Here is a 16,429-nt window from a genome sequence, read left to right on the forward strand (position 1 = left end):
TTGTAAAGCACATTTGCCCCTCATAGATTATTTCAATGGGAACAGCATCCTTGCACAGCTTGTTAGCACTGTCTGTGTTTGGGCAAGGACACCACACATCGTGTTTCTCTCCTTCTTCCAAGGAAGGCAAGCAAATGAGAAGCTTTTTTATTAACAACGCAGCGATCTCCTCATCATCGCAAACAACGGAGCCAGCAGCCATCCATCACTTACTAGTGCAAACAAGCAACCATATCCACAGATAATATCTCCATTGAAGGCTGTCCATGCGATGCAGCCTTCCTGATTTATGGTCTTCTCAACAATTTCTGCTTGATCAAATTTGGTAATGATTTTATCGTAATCAATTACTTTTTTCAGGATATCTGGATTGGATATCGGACATAGGATGTATTTCTGTGTACTTGTACCGTCGGAAATGTACCTATTAATGATATCTGACTTGACGGCAAAGTAATAGACATTCATGTTCCATTCCGATATGTGTTTAATACCACCGACCTTTTCAAAGTAAGGAATTAGCTTCAAATCAATAGCACTCCCAAAGTTTCTATTGCGGATATGATCAAGAACTACTCTCACTAATGCCGTTCCGACTTTTTTGCGTCTATACTCTGGACAAACATAGTACATTCCAAAATAGCCGAAGTGCTCGTCCTGGATGATGGCGGCACAGCATCCAATGTATTCTCCTAGGAAAGAAATTAAAATATCAATGCATGCTTGGTATACACATACTTCATTATGAAGAAATATCAGTAAAAGAGGGTTAGATGTTCTGAAGAAACAGTAAAAATGGCGGCAATTGACGAGTAGAAGTGGTTACCGTACTGATATTTTTATTTGTAACATGTTGTTACTGTTAGCATGGTATTATTCGATTTTTTGTGAATAATTCGTTCTCAACATTTAACCAATGATATCAATCAAGTATCCCCTTCTAAACTGCTCACAATTTCTACAGGTTGGTCTACTTTTTAAATATTTTCATGGGCATCACTTATGTTAGATTGATTAGATAAAATATAACTTTTACGACCTTTTCCTTTTTCACGTTTGTCTGATTTGGCTGAAATTCTGACGAGTTCTTAGTCAAAGTGAGAGGAAAGTATTCCAGTTGAATTGGAATTGGGCTGTATCAACAAAATTTAGGCACATTTATGCAAAACGGTCATGGAAAATTTCGACAAAAGAGTGCGTATGTGCTAGCAAAGCCGTGAAGGACATTTACCCGATATGCTTTTCCATGCATAGCCCTATACTGTATACTTTATGAATCAATAAGAAATTACAATTTTTAATTAAAAACCTGTGTTTTCTATCAAAATTACTTCTTGCGTGAATTTTGGGACACCCTGTATTTGTTGTATTAAAATAATTAAAAGTGGTAAATAAATTTTTAAATACACAAAGTTTTTAGTTGTGTATTTTTTTAGTTGTTTATGTTTAGTTGTTTATTTGTGCGTAATCAAATATCAGGTTGGGGGAACGTGATCTATATAAGAGAGTAGATCGCCGAATAACTTTTTACGGAAAAGTAGCTCGCCTAGTAAAAAAGGTTGAGCACCACTATTATTAGGTTAATTAGTAAATATTTTTATTACAAAATGTTCGAATCTGCTATTATGACTTAATCATTTGCACATAATGGCGTATTTATTTTATTATTCCGGTAAATTTCTATACCTGAGTAATTTAAAGGGTTCTTTCACTCTATTAGAATTTTCATTAATATAAATACAGTATTTAAAAAATGTTAAAATATAAGGTTGTTGTTTATAATTAAAAAGTGTCTAAAAAGAAAAAAAAAACAGCTCCTTTATAGATTTCTTTTCAGGCATTTTTCATTTATTTTTATATTTATTCAATTACTTTGTATATCTCTAGTATTATAAAAACTGAAATCTTACACTGGAAGAAATTTGTATAAAAAAGATATTCGGATTCCAAATATCACTCATGGGAAAAGCGGCCAGTGTGAAACGCGAAAACGTTTTTCAGAGGCAAATGTTCTTCGTTCTTTGTAAAGCACATCTTCCCTTGGTAGTGGATTTCGACGGGAAAGGCATCTTTGTACAGCTTGCAGATACTGTCTATGCTCAAGCAGCGGCACCATACGCTGTGCTTCTGACCTTCCTCCAAGGGTGGTAAGCAACTGACGAGCTGTTTCATTAACAAGCGGGCGATATCCTTATTGTCGGCAAGCAGAGGAGACAGCAACCATCCGTCGTACGCTAGCAAAAACAGGCACCCGTATCCGCAAATGGTATCCTCGTTTAGAGCTGCCCATGCGATGCAGCCGGGCTGGTCTATGGTTCCCTGCACTACTTCTGCTCGATCAGCAGTTTTGTGGAGCTTTCTATCATAGGCGATTACTTTGTTCAGAATAGTTGGGTTGGATATCGGACACAAGATGCATTTCTGAGGTCCTATACTATCAGGAAGGAACCAGTTGATGGCGTCTGGCTTGATAGTGAGGCAATAAACATAGACGATCCAATCGGATATGTAGATTATCCCGGCGACCTTCTTAAAGTAAGAGATTAAATCTAAATTAACGATTGTCCCGAAGTTTCTGTCACCAATATGAGCGAGAGCCGCTCTCAGTAATGCGGTTCCGACTCCCTTACCTCTGTACTCTGGGCGGACATAATACATCCCAAAAAAGCCGTAGTGCTCGTTCTGGTTGATCGCACAACAGCTTCCAATGTACTCTCCTAAGGAAGAAATAAAATCCATCATTGCAAGCAAGCCTAATGTCTCAAAGAACAATATTAGTACATAAAAGACAACTATTCTAGTTTTTGAATTTCGCTAAACATTTAGATTTGCAATAATCCCGTGAGCAGCTTAGGATCTTTCTCAGACATAGCCAAGTTAGCTGGTCTTGGACGTGAACTGAAGAGTTCTTCTTCCCAGTTTATCTGGGTTTTTTTATCACGCAAGCAGGCCAACCGGCCTTGAGAACTCAATGCTTCTACAGACATAGGATACACCAGTAGGCATAGGGCTGATCACCTTATCCTTGCGGTTGCGATTAAATGAATAGAAAACCCTCGACACTGCAAGGTAAAAGATGGAAAAAGGAAAAAGAAGAAGAAGACAAATATTCCAGTTTTTGAATTTCGCTAAACATTTAGAATTGCAATAATCCCGCATCTTTTATGACGAAGTTCCAAATGAACTAACAAAGAAACAAATAGGTGAATGGCAGCCAAAATGAAGTGTTCTGTAATTATCACAAGACGAATTTGGTTCCGATTAGCGACAACATTTACAGTAGGTTATGTTAACAGTTCGTGGGCGTTCTGTTTTCAGGTTATTGTCGACTAGTATGAGTGCTGACAGTATTCATTCATCTTGTTTCCTGATTCCTTCATATACAACTTTATCTGCTCAATGGATCATCTTTGAATCATTTTTGAAGTGCCAAGGAAAGGGTAAATCATCTGGTATGCCAGATATGATTTGAAATTTGGAATCTCTGGAAAAGGATTTGTAATTGCTGAATAAAGATTATGAACAAACAAAACCTGGATAACTTTCGGGTTCACAAAATTCCCTTTTTCAATTAAATCGTGCAGGAATTTTCCTATCAATTCTCCTTTTCAAGTTTTCCCTGACCGTTTATTAGTTCTCTAACTGTGGTTAAATGAATCCGACTGTTCCAAAGCACTTTTGCTGTTCGTATTGACAGGTAGGTATGGAATTGAAATGCATAACGAAATTTGCTAAACAGTTTTTATTCTCTAAACGGAGTAGACATAGGCAGGATTCTTTTAATCTATTTTTTGGAAATTGGTAGGCAGCCATTTTCTGCGGCATGCTAGAAGAAATATGATGCTCCTATTTCGATGTGGTATTATTTATTATGTATCCACGTCGGTGTTTGTTGGTCAATTTTTTTCTGAGTTGCGGTATTAAAAATCCTACAATTTGTCCTGGAAAGAAAAAAGACCTACTGCCTTACGCCAGCGATGAGCTAATATCACAATATGATTTCAGAAATCTAGAAAAAGGTTGTCTAGTCTATGTATCCCTTATTTTTGTTATCTCTTCATAACTTCCATCAAGGTGGAAGTTATCAAGATACACGTACACTAAATGGAAATGAACTCAAAACAACTATAAACATGGGATAAGAAATCTGTGAGCAGAGTTTTTCGAAAATAATTACAACTTATAATAAAAATAATTACAGCATACAGTTCTTGGTTTATAGACACACTTGCACTTTGTGTATTTCATCATCATCATCAAATTCCTGACATCTACCCTCAAGGGGGTGAAACTTACATCATTACTAACTCCCTATCTACAATTTTCCTCCAAATCAATCTGTCACCTGTCCAGACTCCAACATTATCAAATCTTATATTTCTATCTTCTAAGGCACTTTTTACTGTATCAAACCACCTATATCTTCGTCTTCCTCTGGGTTGTTTTCCCTGCCAACCTGACAGAGAACTCTTGTTTTGCTAATCTTTCCTCACCCATTCTGTTTAAGTGACCATACCACCTGAGATTAGCTCTGCTAACGCATTCCTGGAGCTAACAATGTCAGGTGTTTCTTAATATCTTCGATTTTAATACTATTTTGGCATTGATGCCATCGGTTTACCCTTAATCTTTCTAAGGACTCTCATATCTTATCTTTGGTCAAGTGTTTTATTTCTAACCCAGCTCTCAGATGTATAAGTTAAAATTGGCTTGAACACTGTCTTCTATACAGCTAATTTAGTGTTTTGACTAATTTCTCTCTTAATCATATATATATTTATTCAGGTGACTCCCTACCGCACCAGCTTTGTTGATTCTGTTGTCTATTTCCATATTTAATTTACCATCTTCACTAAAAATCATGCCTCAAATAGCTGAAATGTTTTACTTGTTCTATAGGTTCTCCATTCACAATGCGGTTGATATATTCAATGCTTCTGTCTATTTTCATTGTCTTTGTTTTTTTTCTACTTCAAGTATTTTTTACCACTGTGCTGTCACTGATTATTTCATTTAGCAACGTTTCGAAGTAATTACTCCATACGTCAAGGATATCTTTTTCTCCAATTTTCATGTCACCTTTATCATCTCTTAACTCCTTTTACAGCACTCTTTCCTCCATTGATAAGCTTCTTCAAAAACCTTCAGAATATCTTACCACCTTCTTGATATTTATTTTCTTCCCAAAGTCCTCCCATGACTTATTTTTAGCTAGTTTTACACAGTGTTTAGCTTTCTTACATTTGTCTCTGTATTCTCTATGAGCACAAGCTGACTTATTTGACAGGAACTTTTGATATGCTTTCTTCTTTTCCTTCACTGCCGCTTTAGCTTCCTGTGTCCACCATGGAGTTCTGATTTTTCTATCCTTGCAGACAATCTCACCATATGCCTCTCTGGCTGAATCAATCAGGGTTTTTCTTCAGGGTTTACCACTGAATATCCAAGGGTTGTTCCTGTTCCGAAACTATTTCATTTTTTCTTGAATTATATTTATATATTTCAGTCTACAGTTCACATCTGAGAGCTGCTCAACTTTTATTCGTATTAAAACTCTCTTATATGTTATTCTTTTCAATATGAAATTCAGTTTTATCCTGCTCAAGACTAAATGGTGATCCCTTCCAATTTCAAATCCTCTGTACACTCTGGTGTCCTGCTCCAGGGAATAAACATCACTATCAACAATAACATAGTCAATGAAACTTTTCTTATTCCTCGCCTCTTCTCTCCATGTGAATTTGTGCACATTTGTATGTTGGAACATGGTGTTAGTAATAACCAGTCCATGTCCTGAGCAGAAATCCAACAGGTGTTTGTCATTATTATTAGCTTTGCTCTTTTCTACAAATTTTCCCAAAATATTTTTGCATGTCTGACAATCACTTCCTACTCTGCTATTTAGATCCCCAACAAGGACCAATTTATCATTGTGTAGTTGCTTTCTGTAAAGCCTCAAAAAATTCCTCCACTTGTATCTTAGCAGAACCTTCTGTGAGACCATAGTCACAAATAAGTCTCATTGTCCAATTACCCATTCTGATATTGTCCATATCACTATACTTGCAATTTCATGACATTCAAGAAGATTAGTCTCATATTTAGTGTTGAATACTATGATTATTCCTTCTTTTCCTTGACTGTCATTGCCTGAATATAATATTTTGTATTTATTGCTCAGCTAGATCTCACCAGTTTTTGCCTTTTTTCTTTCATTCACCCCTATTATGTCGATCTGATACTTATCCAGTTCATCCGCTAGCTCCATTTCTTTGCCATTCAGGCTTCTTATGTTAACAGTACCGATCTTTAACTCTGGTGACGTTGAGTTGGGGGCGTGCGTTTTAGGATTTGTTCCAGTAGCTGACTTTTCGCTGTTTGCCCTGGTTCCCCTGGCGAAAATAACGGGGGCCTTGTTTAACCGGGCGACGCCCCAGCCGGCATGAAATTATGTCATATTGTACCATCATTTTGCATTTTGGTTTAAGCCAATAAGAATACAATTTGGTCGGCTAAATCCCAAATTGCCAGCCTATCCTCGTCTGTTCAGTATCCAGGTAGATACCCAACAGGGTGCACCACGAGAAGGTGAGGATTGGACATTAGTTAAGAAGCCCTGGTCGGTTCTCCGCATTCCTTTATTGACTACGTGGAGGTCTTCTCTCCGGTATGCAACTTTGACCCTTAAGCATCCCGTTGCTATTGTCACATCCAGTTTAATAGCTGATGTACACGAATTAGTTGGGGAGTACTTAATCTAGTTTATTAATTAAACGGAATTATAATCTGTAATTATTTCCATTTAAGTTACAAAAAACTTGACCTCTGAAATATTACCGAACACATACGCATACTGGTCTCAAAATGTAATGAACTTCACTGTACTGACTTACCTTTATCAGAAAGGGCAACTATCAACCCATCGGGATCTTTTTCTTGCCACATTTTTAAAAAAGGAGGTTTCTCGAGAATAATGATTTTTCTCTTCATTGCTTCTACGAATTCATTTATATCTTCTCTTTTAAGGACTCGGATTTCATAGTTTGGGACAGCGATCGCCATTCTAATTTTTTTGCTTAGATATTAATACCCAAACAATACTACAGATGTTGGCACTGCTCTCTGAAAAAAAGAAAATCCAACACACACACATATATATGAGTAAATATGTGGGTTTTATTTTTCTAACAGCACTACTAATAATAAAAATAATAATATATTTTTTCACTAAAAGTATAAAATATAACTTTTCGTAACTTGAAAATATCCATTCTTATATAATCTAATATAAGTGTAAAGATGTAAACAGTGATCGCCATTATTATTAGCGTTATTAAATTTATTAAATCTCTATATTATTAGCGTTATTAAATCCACATATTTGCTGAAATATAGAAATCACCTTTGCATTAAAACTGTTATAAATAGCAGTTATTTTTCAAGAGCTGAAACATGAAATATTTAGCTATTTTTGTCTGGGAATTCACGAGTTTCTTCAAATAGTTGTAGCATATAGGACAGGCCACTACTAATTTATGCAATTAGTGAGTGTGTGTGTGTGTGTGTGTGTGTGTGTGTGTGTGTGTGTGTGTGTGTGTGTGTGTGTGTGTGTGTGTGTGTGTGTGTGTGTGTGTGTGTGTGTGTGTGTGTGTGTGTGTGTGTGTGTGTGTGTGTGTGTGTGTGTGTGATAGAGAGAGAGAGAGAGAGAGAAGGTGAATTAGTCTGTCTCATATGGAAACTGGCAACATTTATTCTCATGCAACTTAGTGCCATAACACGCTTACTTCATCGCCTTCTCTTCTTTGATATAATCTAAATAAACAATGGGAGCATTCTCGTGAATTCGTTTGAAATAAATATTAATTCCTTTCGCAGTACTAATAAACTATCAATAGTCCATTATTATTGTGGATAGATTGAGGATTACATAAGTATTTCCATTGATCTAAAGACCACACTAATTCCTCAGTAAACATGAGCTGGTCCCACACCAGTCTACGAAACATACATGCCACAGAGGGACGATAAACAAAAGCTTGTTGGTACTTCACTTGGCTATCCTGGTCAGCTAAAATTTCAAAATGGAAAAAAAGGTGCACAAAACACGAGGGTATACCTTCACGTGGGTAGTTTGAAGCATGAATTAAATTAAAAAAAAAAATATATATATATATATATATATATGTAATATTTCCAAGATGAATGTATATGCGATCCACGAGAGGTTGGTTAGTCAACCTATAGTACACTACCAATGTACTGTATGTATGTGAAGAGAATTGGGAAACGAGGAATTTCTTCACATTGGATTTAAAGGCCTCTGCACTGTGGTCCTTGGGGAACACATGGGAGGGAAGGTGTTCCATAATACACAGCAGTAAGAATGAAGGAGAAAAACTTGTTCTCTGAGGATGGATTTTGACTGTGAAGGGATGTTGGGTGGTAATTTCAATGAATTTGATGGAAAAGAGAGAGGAGGTTATTGAGGATGGTTCTGATGAACAGTCATCGTGGAAATATTATAGAAGATGCATGCAGTAGAGACAAGAAGCCTGTGCGAGAGTGTTTTCTGTATTGAGTCGGGTATTTTTAAGGAGCCCTTAGGGGCATCCCCCAGGCGTGAGAGCAGTGCTCCATGCATATACAGAATTAATAGTCTTGATGTCAAGATAATCCCAGGAAGAGGAGAAAGAGCGATCTCATCTTGTCTAAAGATTTGGGTGTTGTCAAAAATAAGGCTGGGAGGATATATATGGTTCTTTTTTGGGCGGAAATGAGGCGGATGCTGGTTTTGCAGGCTTTGAAATTGAGCTTTTACCGAAGAATGGTTTGGAGATTAGAATTTAGACTTGCAGATTTTGTTGCGCTGTGAGTTGTGGTGGTTTGTCAAGTGAGAAGGAGCAATGTAGTATACTCCCTTCGGCAAAACTATATATTGGATTGGTGGTCAACCGGAGACGGTCGTTGAGGTAAAGAAGAAAGAGGACAAGTAAGTTGGCAGAACTCTGTTAGACCCCAGCATTGGTTGCATAGTTGGAAAATATGGAGCCGTCAGCCATCACACGCAATGTAAGTCCAGTGAGAAAACTGGCGACTCATTTGCAGAGGTCACGGGACAGTCCAAATGATGGAAGCTTACTTATTGGCCCTTGAGTCAAACCCAGTCGAAAGCCTTGGAGATATCTAGTGCAACCACTTGGGATTCGTCAAACTTTTCCATGGTGCTTATTCACAGGCGTGTGACATAGGTGAGCAGATTCCCTGTTGAACGGCATTGGCAGAATCCATACTGGCGGTCGTTTATTAGTTGAGTACCTTCAGGATAGCAGAGAATTTGGTTGGTGATGATTCTTTCTATTACTTTAGAGAGGATGAGGTAAGAGAGAGATTGGGCGATAGTTTGATGGCAAGGATCTGTCACCCTTCATGGGAATAGGTTGGACACAGGCTAATTTCTAGGGTGTAGAGTAGATGCCAGTGGAATAAGAGAACATAAAGAGGTGACATGAAACAGGAGTCAACGCTGGGGAGCAAATCTTCAGAACAATTGGAGGAATGCCGTTATAGCAAGGGAACCATTTGTATGTAATTGGGATATGATGTTTGATCACTTCTTGGTGAAAGGTTAGAGTAGGCATTGAGTGCTGTGCGTTTTGAATGGTTGGGGGTACATTTACCAAAATCATCTATGCAGGCATTTAAGGAAAATTATGATGCTAGAAGATTGGTGTTTTCTATGGAAGACGATGACGATAGACCTGTTTGGGTGCAGAAACGGTGGGAGCGGTATTGGGCAAAGGTTGTGGCCAATTGTTTTGGCCAGAGACCAAAATGCGCGGCTGCCATTTGAGCAAGATGAAAGTTCCTGCTTTTGACTCATTGGAAATCGGTTTTTGATGCATTGATGATTTTCTTATAACTATTTAGGGCTTTGATGTAAGCAGTGAGAGAATGCGAAGTTGAGGATGATAGCCAGGTACGATGGTTCTTCATTCGTACACCTTGGCATATCTTTTATAGAACCTGGACTTACTTAGCGGATAGGGATTTAAAGTGGAATGGAAAATATGTGATTCCATTCTGGAGACGATTACTGCAGTGATGTGTTTAATGCATATACTTAGCTTGGAAGACCGAAAGCAGTAATCCTACCGTAGGAAAGAGACAGAAATTTGGTCATCTACCTTGGCATTCTTATAATGCCAAGTGATTCTTGGTTGAGAACAGTTGTGTTGGCGTTGCTCGGTGTAGAAGGAGATAAACACTAGGTTGTGGTCTGAGTTAATGAAGGGAGATGCAACCTTCACAGTATATTTTGAGGGATCAGTAGTGAGGAAGAGGTCCAAAATGTCTTGTGAGTAATTGGGAATATCTGATCCTCTGGTGATCATGTGAACAATTAGCATAAGGTCATTTGTGATGACAAACGTCTCATCATCTCTAACTGCCTTGGTCTGTAGAGTTGGAGAAGGAAAGCCAGTTGGTATTCTGTATATTGAAATCGCTGAGGAAGATAACAACACTGCTAGAAAGTTGGATTGAAGGATGTCTACTTTCAAAGAAAGGAAATCAAAGATCCCGAAGATCTGATGGCCTTGGGAGAGCGATAGAGACAGCATATGAATTTTTCAGTGCGACAGAGAGATTTTCAGCCAAATAGATCATGATAAGGAGATTTTAAAATGAATGCTCTCTCTCATGGTATGTCAAAGGCAACGTATGCACAAATGCATCCCTTGAGCCGAAAGCAGTTGAAGTGTGTGTTTGTTCGTGTGTGTGTGTGTGGATACTGTTGAGGTTGGAGTAAAGACCATGTATATTTGTAAAGTGTAAAAGAAGCACAAGTATTTGTGACTATGTTTAATTTTTGCGTACTGATGGTTAAGTCATAGCTTTAAGGGTATGAGCTAACTCTGTGTGATTTCCTGAAGATCTCATTTATTTTCGCTAGGAGAATACCATAAGCAAAATTGGGTTGGTTTATTCTTCTTCTCCTACTTCCAGTCCAATATCAGAGTTCTCCAAGGCTTCACTTTTATAATTTTTATTCAATGAATATGTTGTAGAGCTGAATGGCTGTTTTCTGGTTAACATCGAAAGTTTTAGGGTGATTTTGGGGAGATGGGCCCACCACCCTAAATTTGTGAGCAATATTCTAAAGATGGGCGAATTGACGATTTGTCATTGTAAGTAGTTGAGTGGGTTAAAAAATAGTATCTTGAACGTAAGAGAATGCGTAATGTTTTAGAGGCAGGAGACGATATTGATGTGAGATGATGTGTGCATGCCAGGAGAGGCTGGAAGTAAGTGTCAGAGTTGGAAGACCTACCTGTAAAATGATACATAACAATGCTAGGGGCAGTAACCTATATGTATTGATAGGTTTTTGCTTCTGAAGACTGGATAATAGTGTATGTCATTACAAAGCAATGGGACATTTGAAAGAAATTTATATTCGGAGATGAGCAGGTACAAGATGACCGTAACACTTTTTAGAAGTTCTGTTCATTTACTATTGCTAACACGACAGCATGATAGTGTTAAAAAATCTCCAAACCTCTCTCGGGGCTGTGATCTACAAGTTTAGAGAACGGAAGAAATAATTGAAAAAAAATATTATTTTATGGACTTCTGTGTTCAAACACTGGCCCCAGTTATGAATATTATTATTGTTATATATTGAGAATTGTGTATAATTATGGTAATATGATCACTTTTTCGAATAACCTGATACTGCTTATGATAGAGCGGTTATTCTTATCTATTGTGGCTATGCCTGTGCATTGTATGTCTCTTATAGCACATTATTATAGCTCTTATACGGCTGAAAGACCCTGATAAAGATTTTCGCCTCTTAGACAACCTTCAAACCAAGGTTTTTCCAACCAAGTATTTCGTCTATACTTGAGGTACGGAAGCTCTAACATAAACAATAACAATTATTTATTATTATTTTTTTATTTTGAAACAACGACTCGCGTTATTGGTTATTGTTATACATTGAGAAACGTCCAGATTTATTAAACCATGGGGCTTATTATGAATATTATTATTCACATTAACATTTGCTTTTCAATAAAATATAGTGAGTCGATTTAGAATAGAATAATCTATATTTCTTTATTTCATTTTCTATCACTATTCGAAAAATAAGAGATTACCTTTATCGTAATAATTTAAAAAACGAAATACTTGGCCTGAAATGTGGCTATGTTTTTTATTGAAAACAATATGATAATAATCAAAATTTTCTTAACCTCTGCATAATCTAACTTAAAGCTGAAAATGAATTCTGAAGATATGCAAACCCACCCCACACACAAGCCAAAAATAAAATAAAATAAAAAAAACGAAAAGCACATAATTCATATCTGTATAGTACCAGTAGAATCCTTGCACATCCAAATTCTCCTGACTAAGACACACTTAAATGTATTAATAAACATTCGATACTGAGCTTTTTTTTTAAAAAATCTAATAAAACTAGTTCTATAAAATACAATTATCCATCATCAACATCATCATGCGTATCAAGGATTTAGGCCTAGCATGGCCTGTTCCGGCCTTAAAAGTCACCGTTGAATCGTTTAAGAGGACGTCCTGGTTTTCTTTTTCCTAATGGCTTGTACTTTAAGGCTTGTTTTGGTAATCTTTCTGTTTTCAAACTTCGAACGTGTTCCATCCATTTATATTTATATTTTTTTAATTTTTTCTATTACTGATTAGTGGTTTAATTCTTTCATAATTTTTTCGTTTCTTTTGTGATCAAATAGGGTATACTTTGCAGTTTTTCTCATAAACTTCATTTCTGTTGTTGTTAATCTTCGTTTGTCTTTTTGTTTTATTGTCCAGATTTCGCTTCCATACATTAAGACTGGTAGGGCTAATGTATTGTATACTTTTAGCCTGGTTTGTTTTTGAACTAGGTTTGGTTTAAATATAGAGTTAATTACACTTGTTATTTTTAAATATTTTGCAATTTTTACGTTTATATCTTTTTCATTTTCATATGTGATCATACATCCTAGGTAGTTAAATGAATTCACCTGTTCTAAGATCTTGTTATCTATTACTATTTTAGTTCTTGCTGGATCTTGTCCCTTAAAGGCCATAGTTTTTGATTTTTCTGTTGATATTATGATACCATAATCTTTGGATATCTCATTTACATCTAAAATAGCTTTCTCTAAGTTATCTTCAGAATTTGTAATTATTATTTGGTCGTCGGTAAAGAGGAGAGTGTTTAAGTTTACTGTAAGAGAAACTTAATTCCTTGATGTAAATTTTTATTCCATTTTATTATTATTTCATTTAAGTAGATATTAAATGAGCTGCTGAGAGGGGACATCCTTGTCAGATCCCTCGGTTTATCTCTCTGGTATATGATAGCTCGTGATTTAATCTTATTTGTATTTGATTATTTTCATATATACTTGTGATAGCTTTTAGGATATTATTTGGTATTTGTCTTTCTTTTAATATGTTAAATAATATGTTTCTTTTAACTTTGTCAAATGCTTTTTCAAAGTCAATAAACGCAACATGTGTTTCTGAATTGTATTCTCTTCTTTTCTCTATTATTAATTTTAGGCAAAAGGCCGGGTCTGTACATGATCGTCCTTTTCTAAATTCATTCTGTACTTCTAAAATAAAGTTTTCGGAATATTTCATTAGTTTGCTATTTAAGATTCTGCTATATATTTTGTAACAGGAATTTAGTATACTGATACCTCTATAGTTTTTAGGGTCATCTCTATTACCTTTTTTAAAGATAGGAATCACAATTGCTTTTTTCCATTCTATTGGGGAGATACCAGTTGAATAAATTTTATTTAAAAATAATAAGAGGCTTTTTTTGAATCTTTTTCCTGCGTAGTTCTGAACCTAACTTAGGTTCTCCAGGTGATTTTCCGTTTCTTGTTTCTTTCAGGCTGATTTCTAATTCTTCTTTAGTTATTTCCTTTTCATTTTCGTTAATTGTTTGCCAGTTGTCTTTTTTAAAATATTTGTCTGTCCACAATTCTGCGTAGTAATTTAGAAATTCTTCTAATTTCAGTTCAGTGTTTAATTTTATGTTTTCTTTTGTATCTGCATTTAAGTGTTTCAAAATCTTATATACATTGGGTCTTATTTTATATAAATCATGTTCTAAATTAGAAACAAATTTATTCCATGATTCTCTATGTCTTTTTCTGACTTCTCTTTTAGCTATGGCTCTTATTCTTTTATATTCTATTTCATCTTCTAATCTTTTACTTATTAACCGTTTGTGATAGGCTTCTTTTTTCTTTTTGATTATTTCTTTGATTGTATCATCCCGTGATCTTCAGTTTTTTCTTTTATTGAATTTTTTGGCCTTTCCTAAGCTTTCATTTGCTGCTGCATTTAGTATCGTTTTTATATTAAGCCATTCTATTTCTATTTCTTCATTTTGTTTTATTTTATCTAGATATTGGTTAATTCTTTGTTCACATAGCCATTGTACATTTGTGTCATTCAATAGTCTAGTTTTATAAACAAATGTTTCAAATTTTCTTTCTCTTCTTGTTACTTGTAGCCATTTAGGTGGTAATCTTAATTTTATTTTAACAAGGAAGTGGTCACTGCTCTTGATATTTCTCTTGAGATTCCTCTTGATATTTCTCTTGAGATTCCTCTTGATATTTCTCTTGAGATTCCTCTTTATGCGAATTATATTTTGTCGTTTCCATTTTTGTTTTACCTTTTCCATTCCAGGGTCGTTTTTCCATAGATTCAATCCCGATTATCTTTTTATGTCATCTTACAAGTAGAATTATGTTTTCCATTTCAGGGATTAGCCTGACGATGGAATAGTTCAGTGGTAAGGCTTCTGAACTACCTTAAGGCTTCTGAGCTAGCCTTCTTCCAAATTTAAACCCATAGGAGGAATAGGGTATATTGAAAGGGGAAAGAGTAGATTATAGTAGAATTATAGTATGGTTTATAGAGAGGCAATAGTTGTAAGGCCAGAAATGAAGAGACCCCATGGCCCTCGAGTACTCTAGTAGCATAAGGGTCATAAAATAAGAAGAGTTGGCTGATAAGGTCTTATAGGAAAGATTAAAGTGAGTCTGTAATTTGGATCTTCCTCAAAGTAGAAGAAGAAGAAGAAGAGAATAGATCCAGCTAGCGTTCCATGGGAGTGCCACTTCCCTTGCAATCAAGATGATTGCCCCTTATGGCCCTGTTGATCCACGAGTCCTTATTCAATATATTCGGACCACCCCGCCACACACACACACACGCACGCACGCACGCACGCACGCACACACACACACACACACACACACACACACACACACACACATAGTGGGCTCCACTATCCGCCACCCAGGGGACTCGCTCTCTAGGGGTTACAGGGTCTCCCCGAGAGAATACAATTACAATTATCCCTCTCCAAGAAACAAATGCGGGTTCGAATCCTGCCATGAGCATGGATGTTTGTGATTATTTTCAAATACATACACATTTTCCTATGACGGACGGCGTCACCAGTGGAGTAGCCCTGCCTTCTTTCATATTGGAGAGGCCTTTGCCGAGTAGTGGAATTCTACAGACTGAAGATGATGATGATCATCATCAGCAGGAAAGGTCATGGCATCAGTGTTTTGGGATGCTAAAGGCATTTTGTTTATTAATTATCTAGAAAAGGGTAAAACAATAACCGGGGAATATTATTCCGATCTTCTAACCAGACTAGACGAAAATATTCGTGAGAAAAGACCCGGTTTGCAGAAGAAAAAAAAAATTATCTTTCATGAGGAAAATGCACCTGCCAACAAAGGTGTTTTGGCAATGTGAAAATTAAGGGATCTGCACTAGAAATAGGGTGGATGTTCGAAATTATTCGAACATCCACCATATTCCCCAGATTTCGCTCCCTCTGACCTCTATCTCTTCCCAGAACTAAAATTCTTTCTCGCTGGTCAGCGTTTTTCTTCGAATCAAGAGATGATTGCAGCTGTAGAGGGGTATTTTGTAGATCCTACCGAGAACGACTACAGGGAAGGGATAATGGAGCTGGAGCATCACTGGAATAAATGTATTAGACTTAAAGGAGATTATGTTGAAAAATAAAAATAATTTTGAAATTATAAATTTGTTTTTTCATTGTTGGGCCGAGAACTTTTCAGACCACCCTCGAAGAATATGCTTGGTGTGTTCTAGGATTTAAATCGGGAGTTTTTCTTCCGATAGAATAACTCCCCTCCATCTAAGATTGATTAATTCTGAAACTGGTTTAAAAAATAATAATAAAAAGGCTTAGGGAAAACAATTACGTGTTTTGATGATATCTGATTATAATCATACGTGTAAATATTATATTCACGCTATGATTATAAGGTCTTCTTTCTGATAACCTATTATCGTGGAAGTGATATTCCAATTAGGGTTCAAGTACAATTAA

At 36.2% G+C, this 16,429-nt stretch overlaps 2 protein-coding genes across 2 annotated transcripts in view; both read right to left on the minus strand.

The window, feature by feature from the left end:
• Nucleotides 1-613: 613 nt before the first annotated feature.
• The window catches only part of LOC150097318 (uncharacterized), a 55,542-nt gene continuing 39,726 nt past the window's right edge, over nt 614-16,429 (minus strand). Inside the window, exon 4 of the transcript XR_016549695.1 lies at nt 614-692. The gene's annotated coding sequence lies outside the window, so the exon portion shown is untranslated. The remainder of the gene's footprint in view (nt 693-16,429) is intronic.
• On the minus strand, nt 1,878-7,118 carry LOC150097319 (uncharacterized). The gene is made up of 2 exons (XM_090407529.1): nt 6,894-7,118; nt 1,878-2,717 (listed from the first exon to the last, which is right to left on the minus strand). The coding sequence occupies exons 1-2, from the start codon at nt 7,060-7,062 to the stop codon at nt 1,954-1,956; spliced, it is 933 nt and encodes a 310-aa protein (XP_090263655.1). The 5' UTR covers nt 7,063-7,118; the 3' UTR covers nt 1,878-1,953.

This window comes from Typopeltis vanoorti, chromosome 17 (genome assembly GCF_054136105.1).
Source record: "Typopeltis vanoorti isolate ZY-2024b chromosome 17, IOZ_Tvanoo_1.0, whole genome shotgun sequence".
NCBI lineage: Eukaryota > Metazoa > Arthropoda > Arachnida > Uropygi > Thelyphonidae > Typopeltis > Typopeltis vanoorti.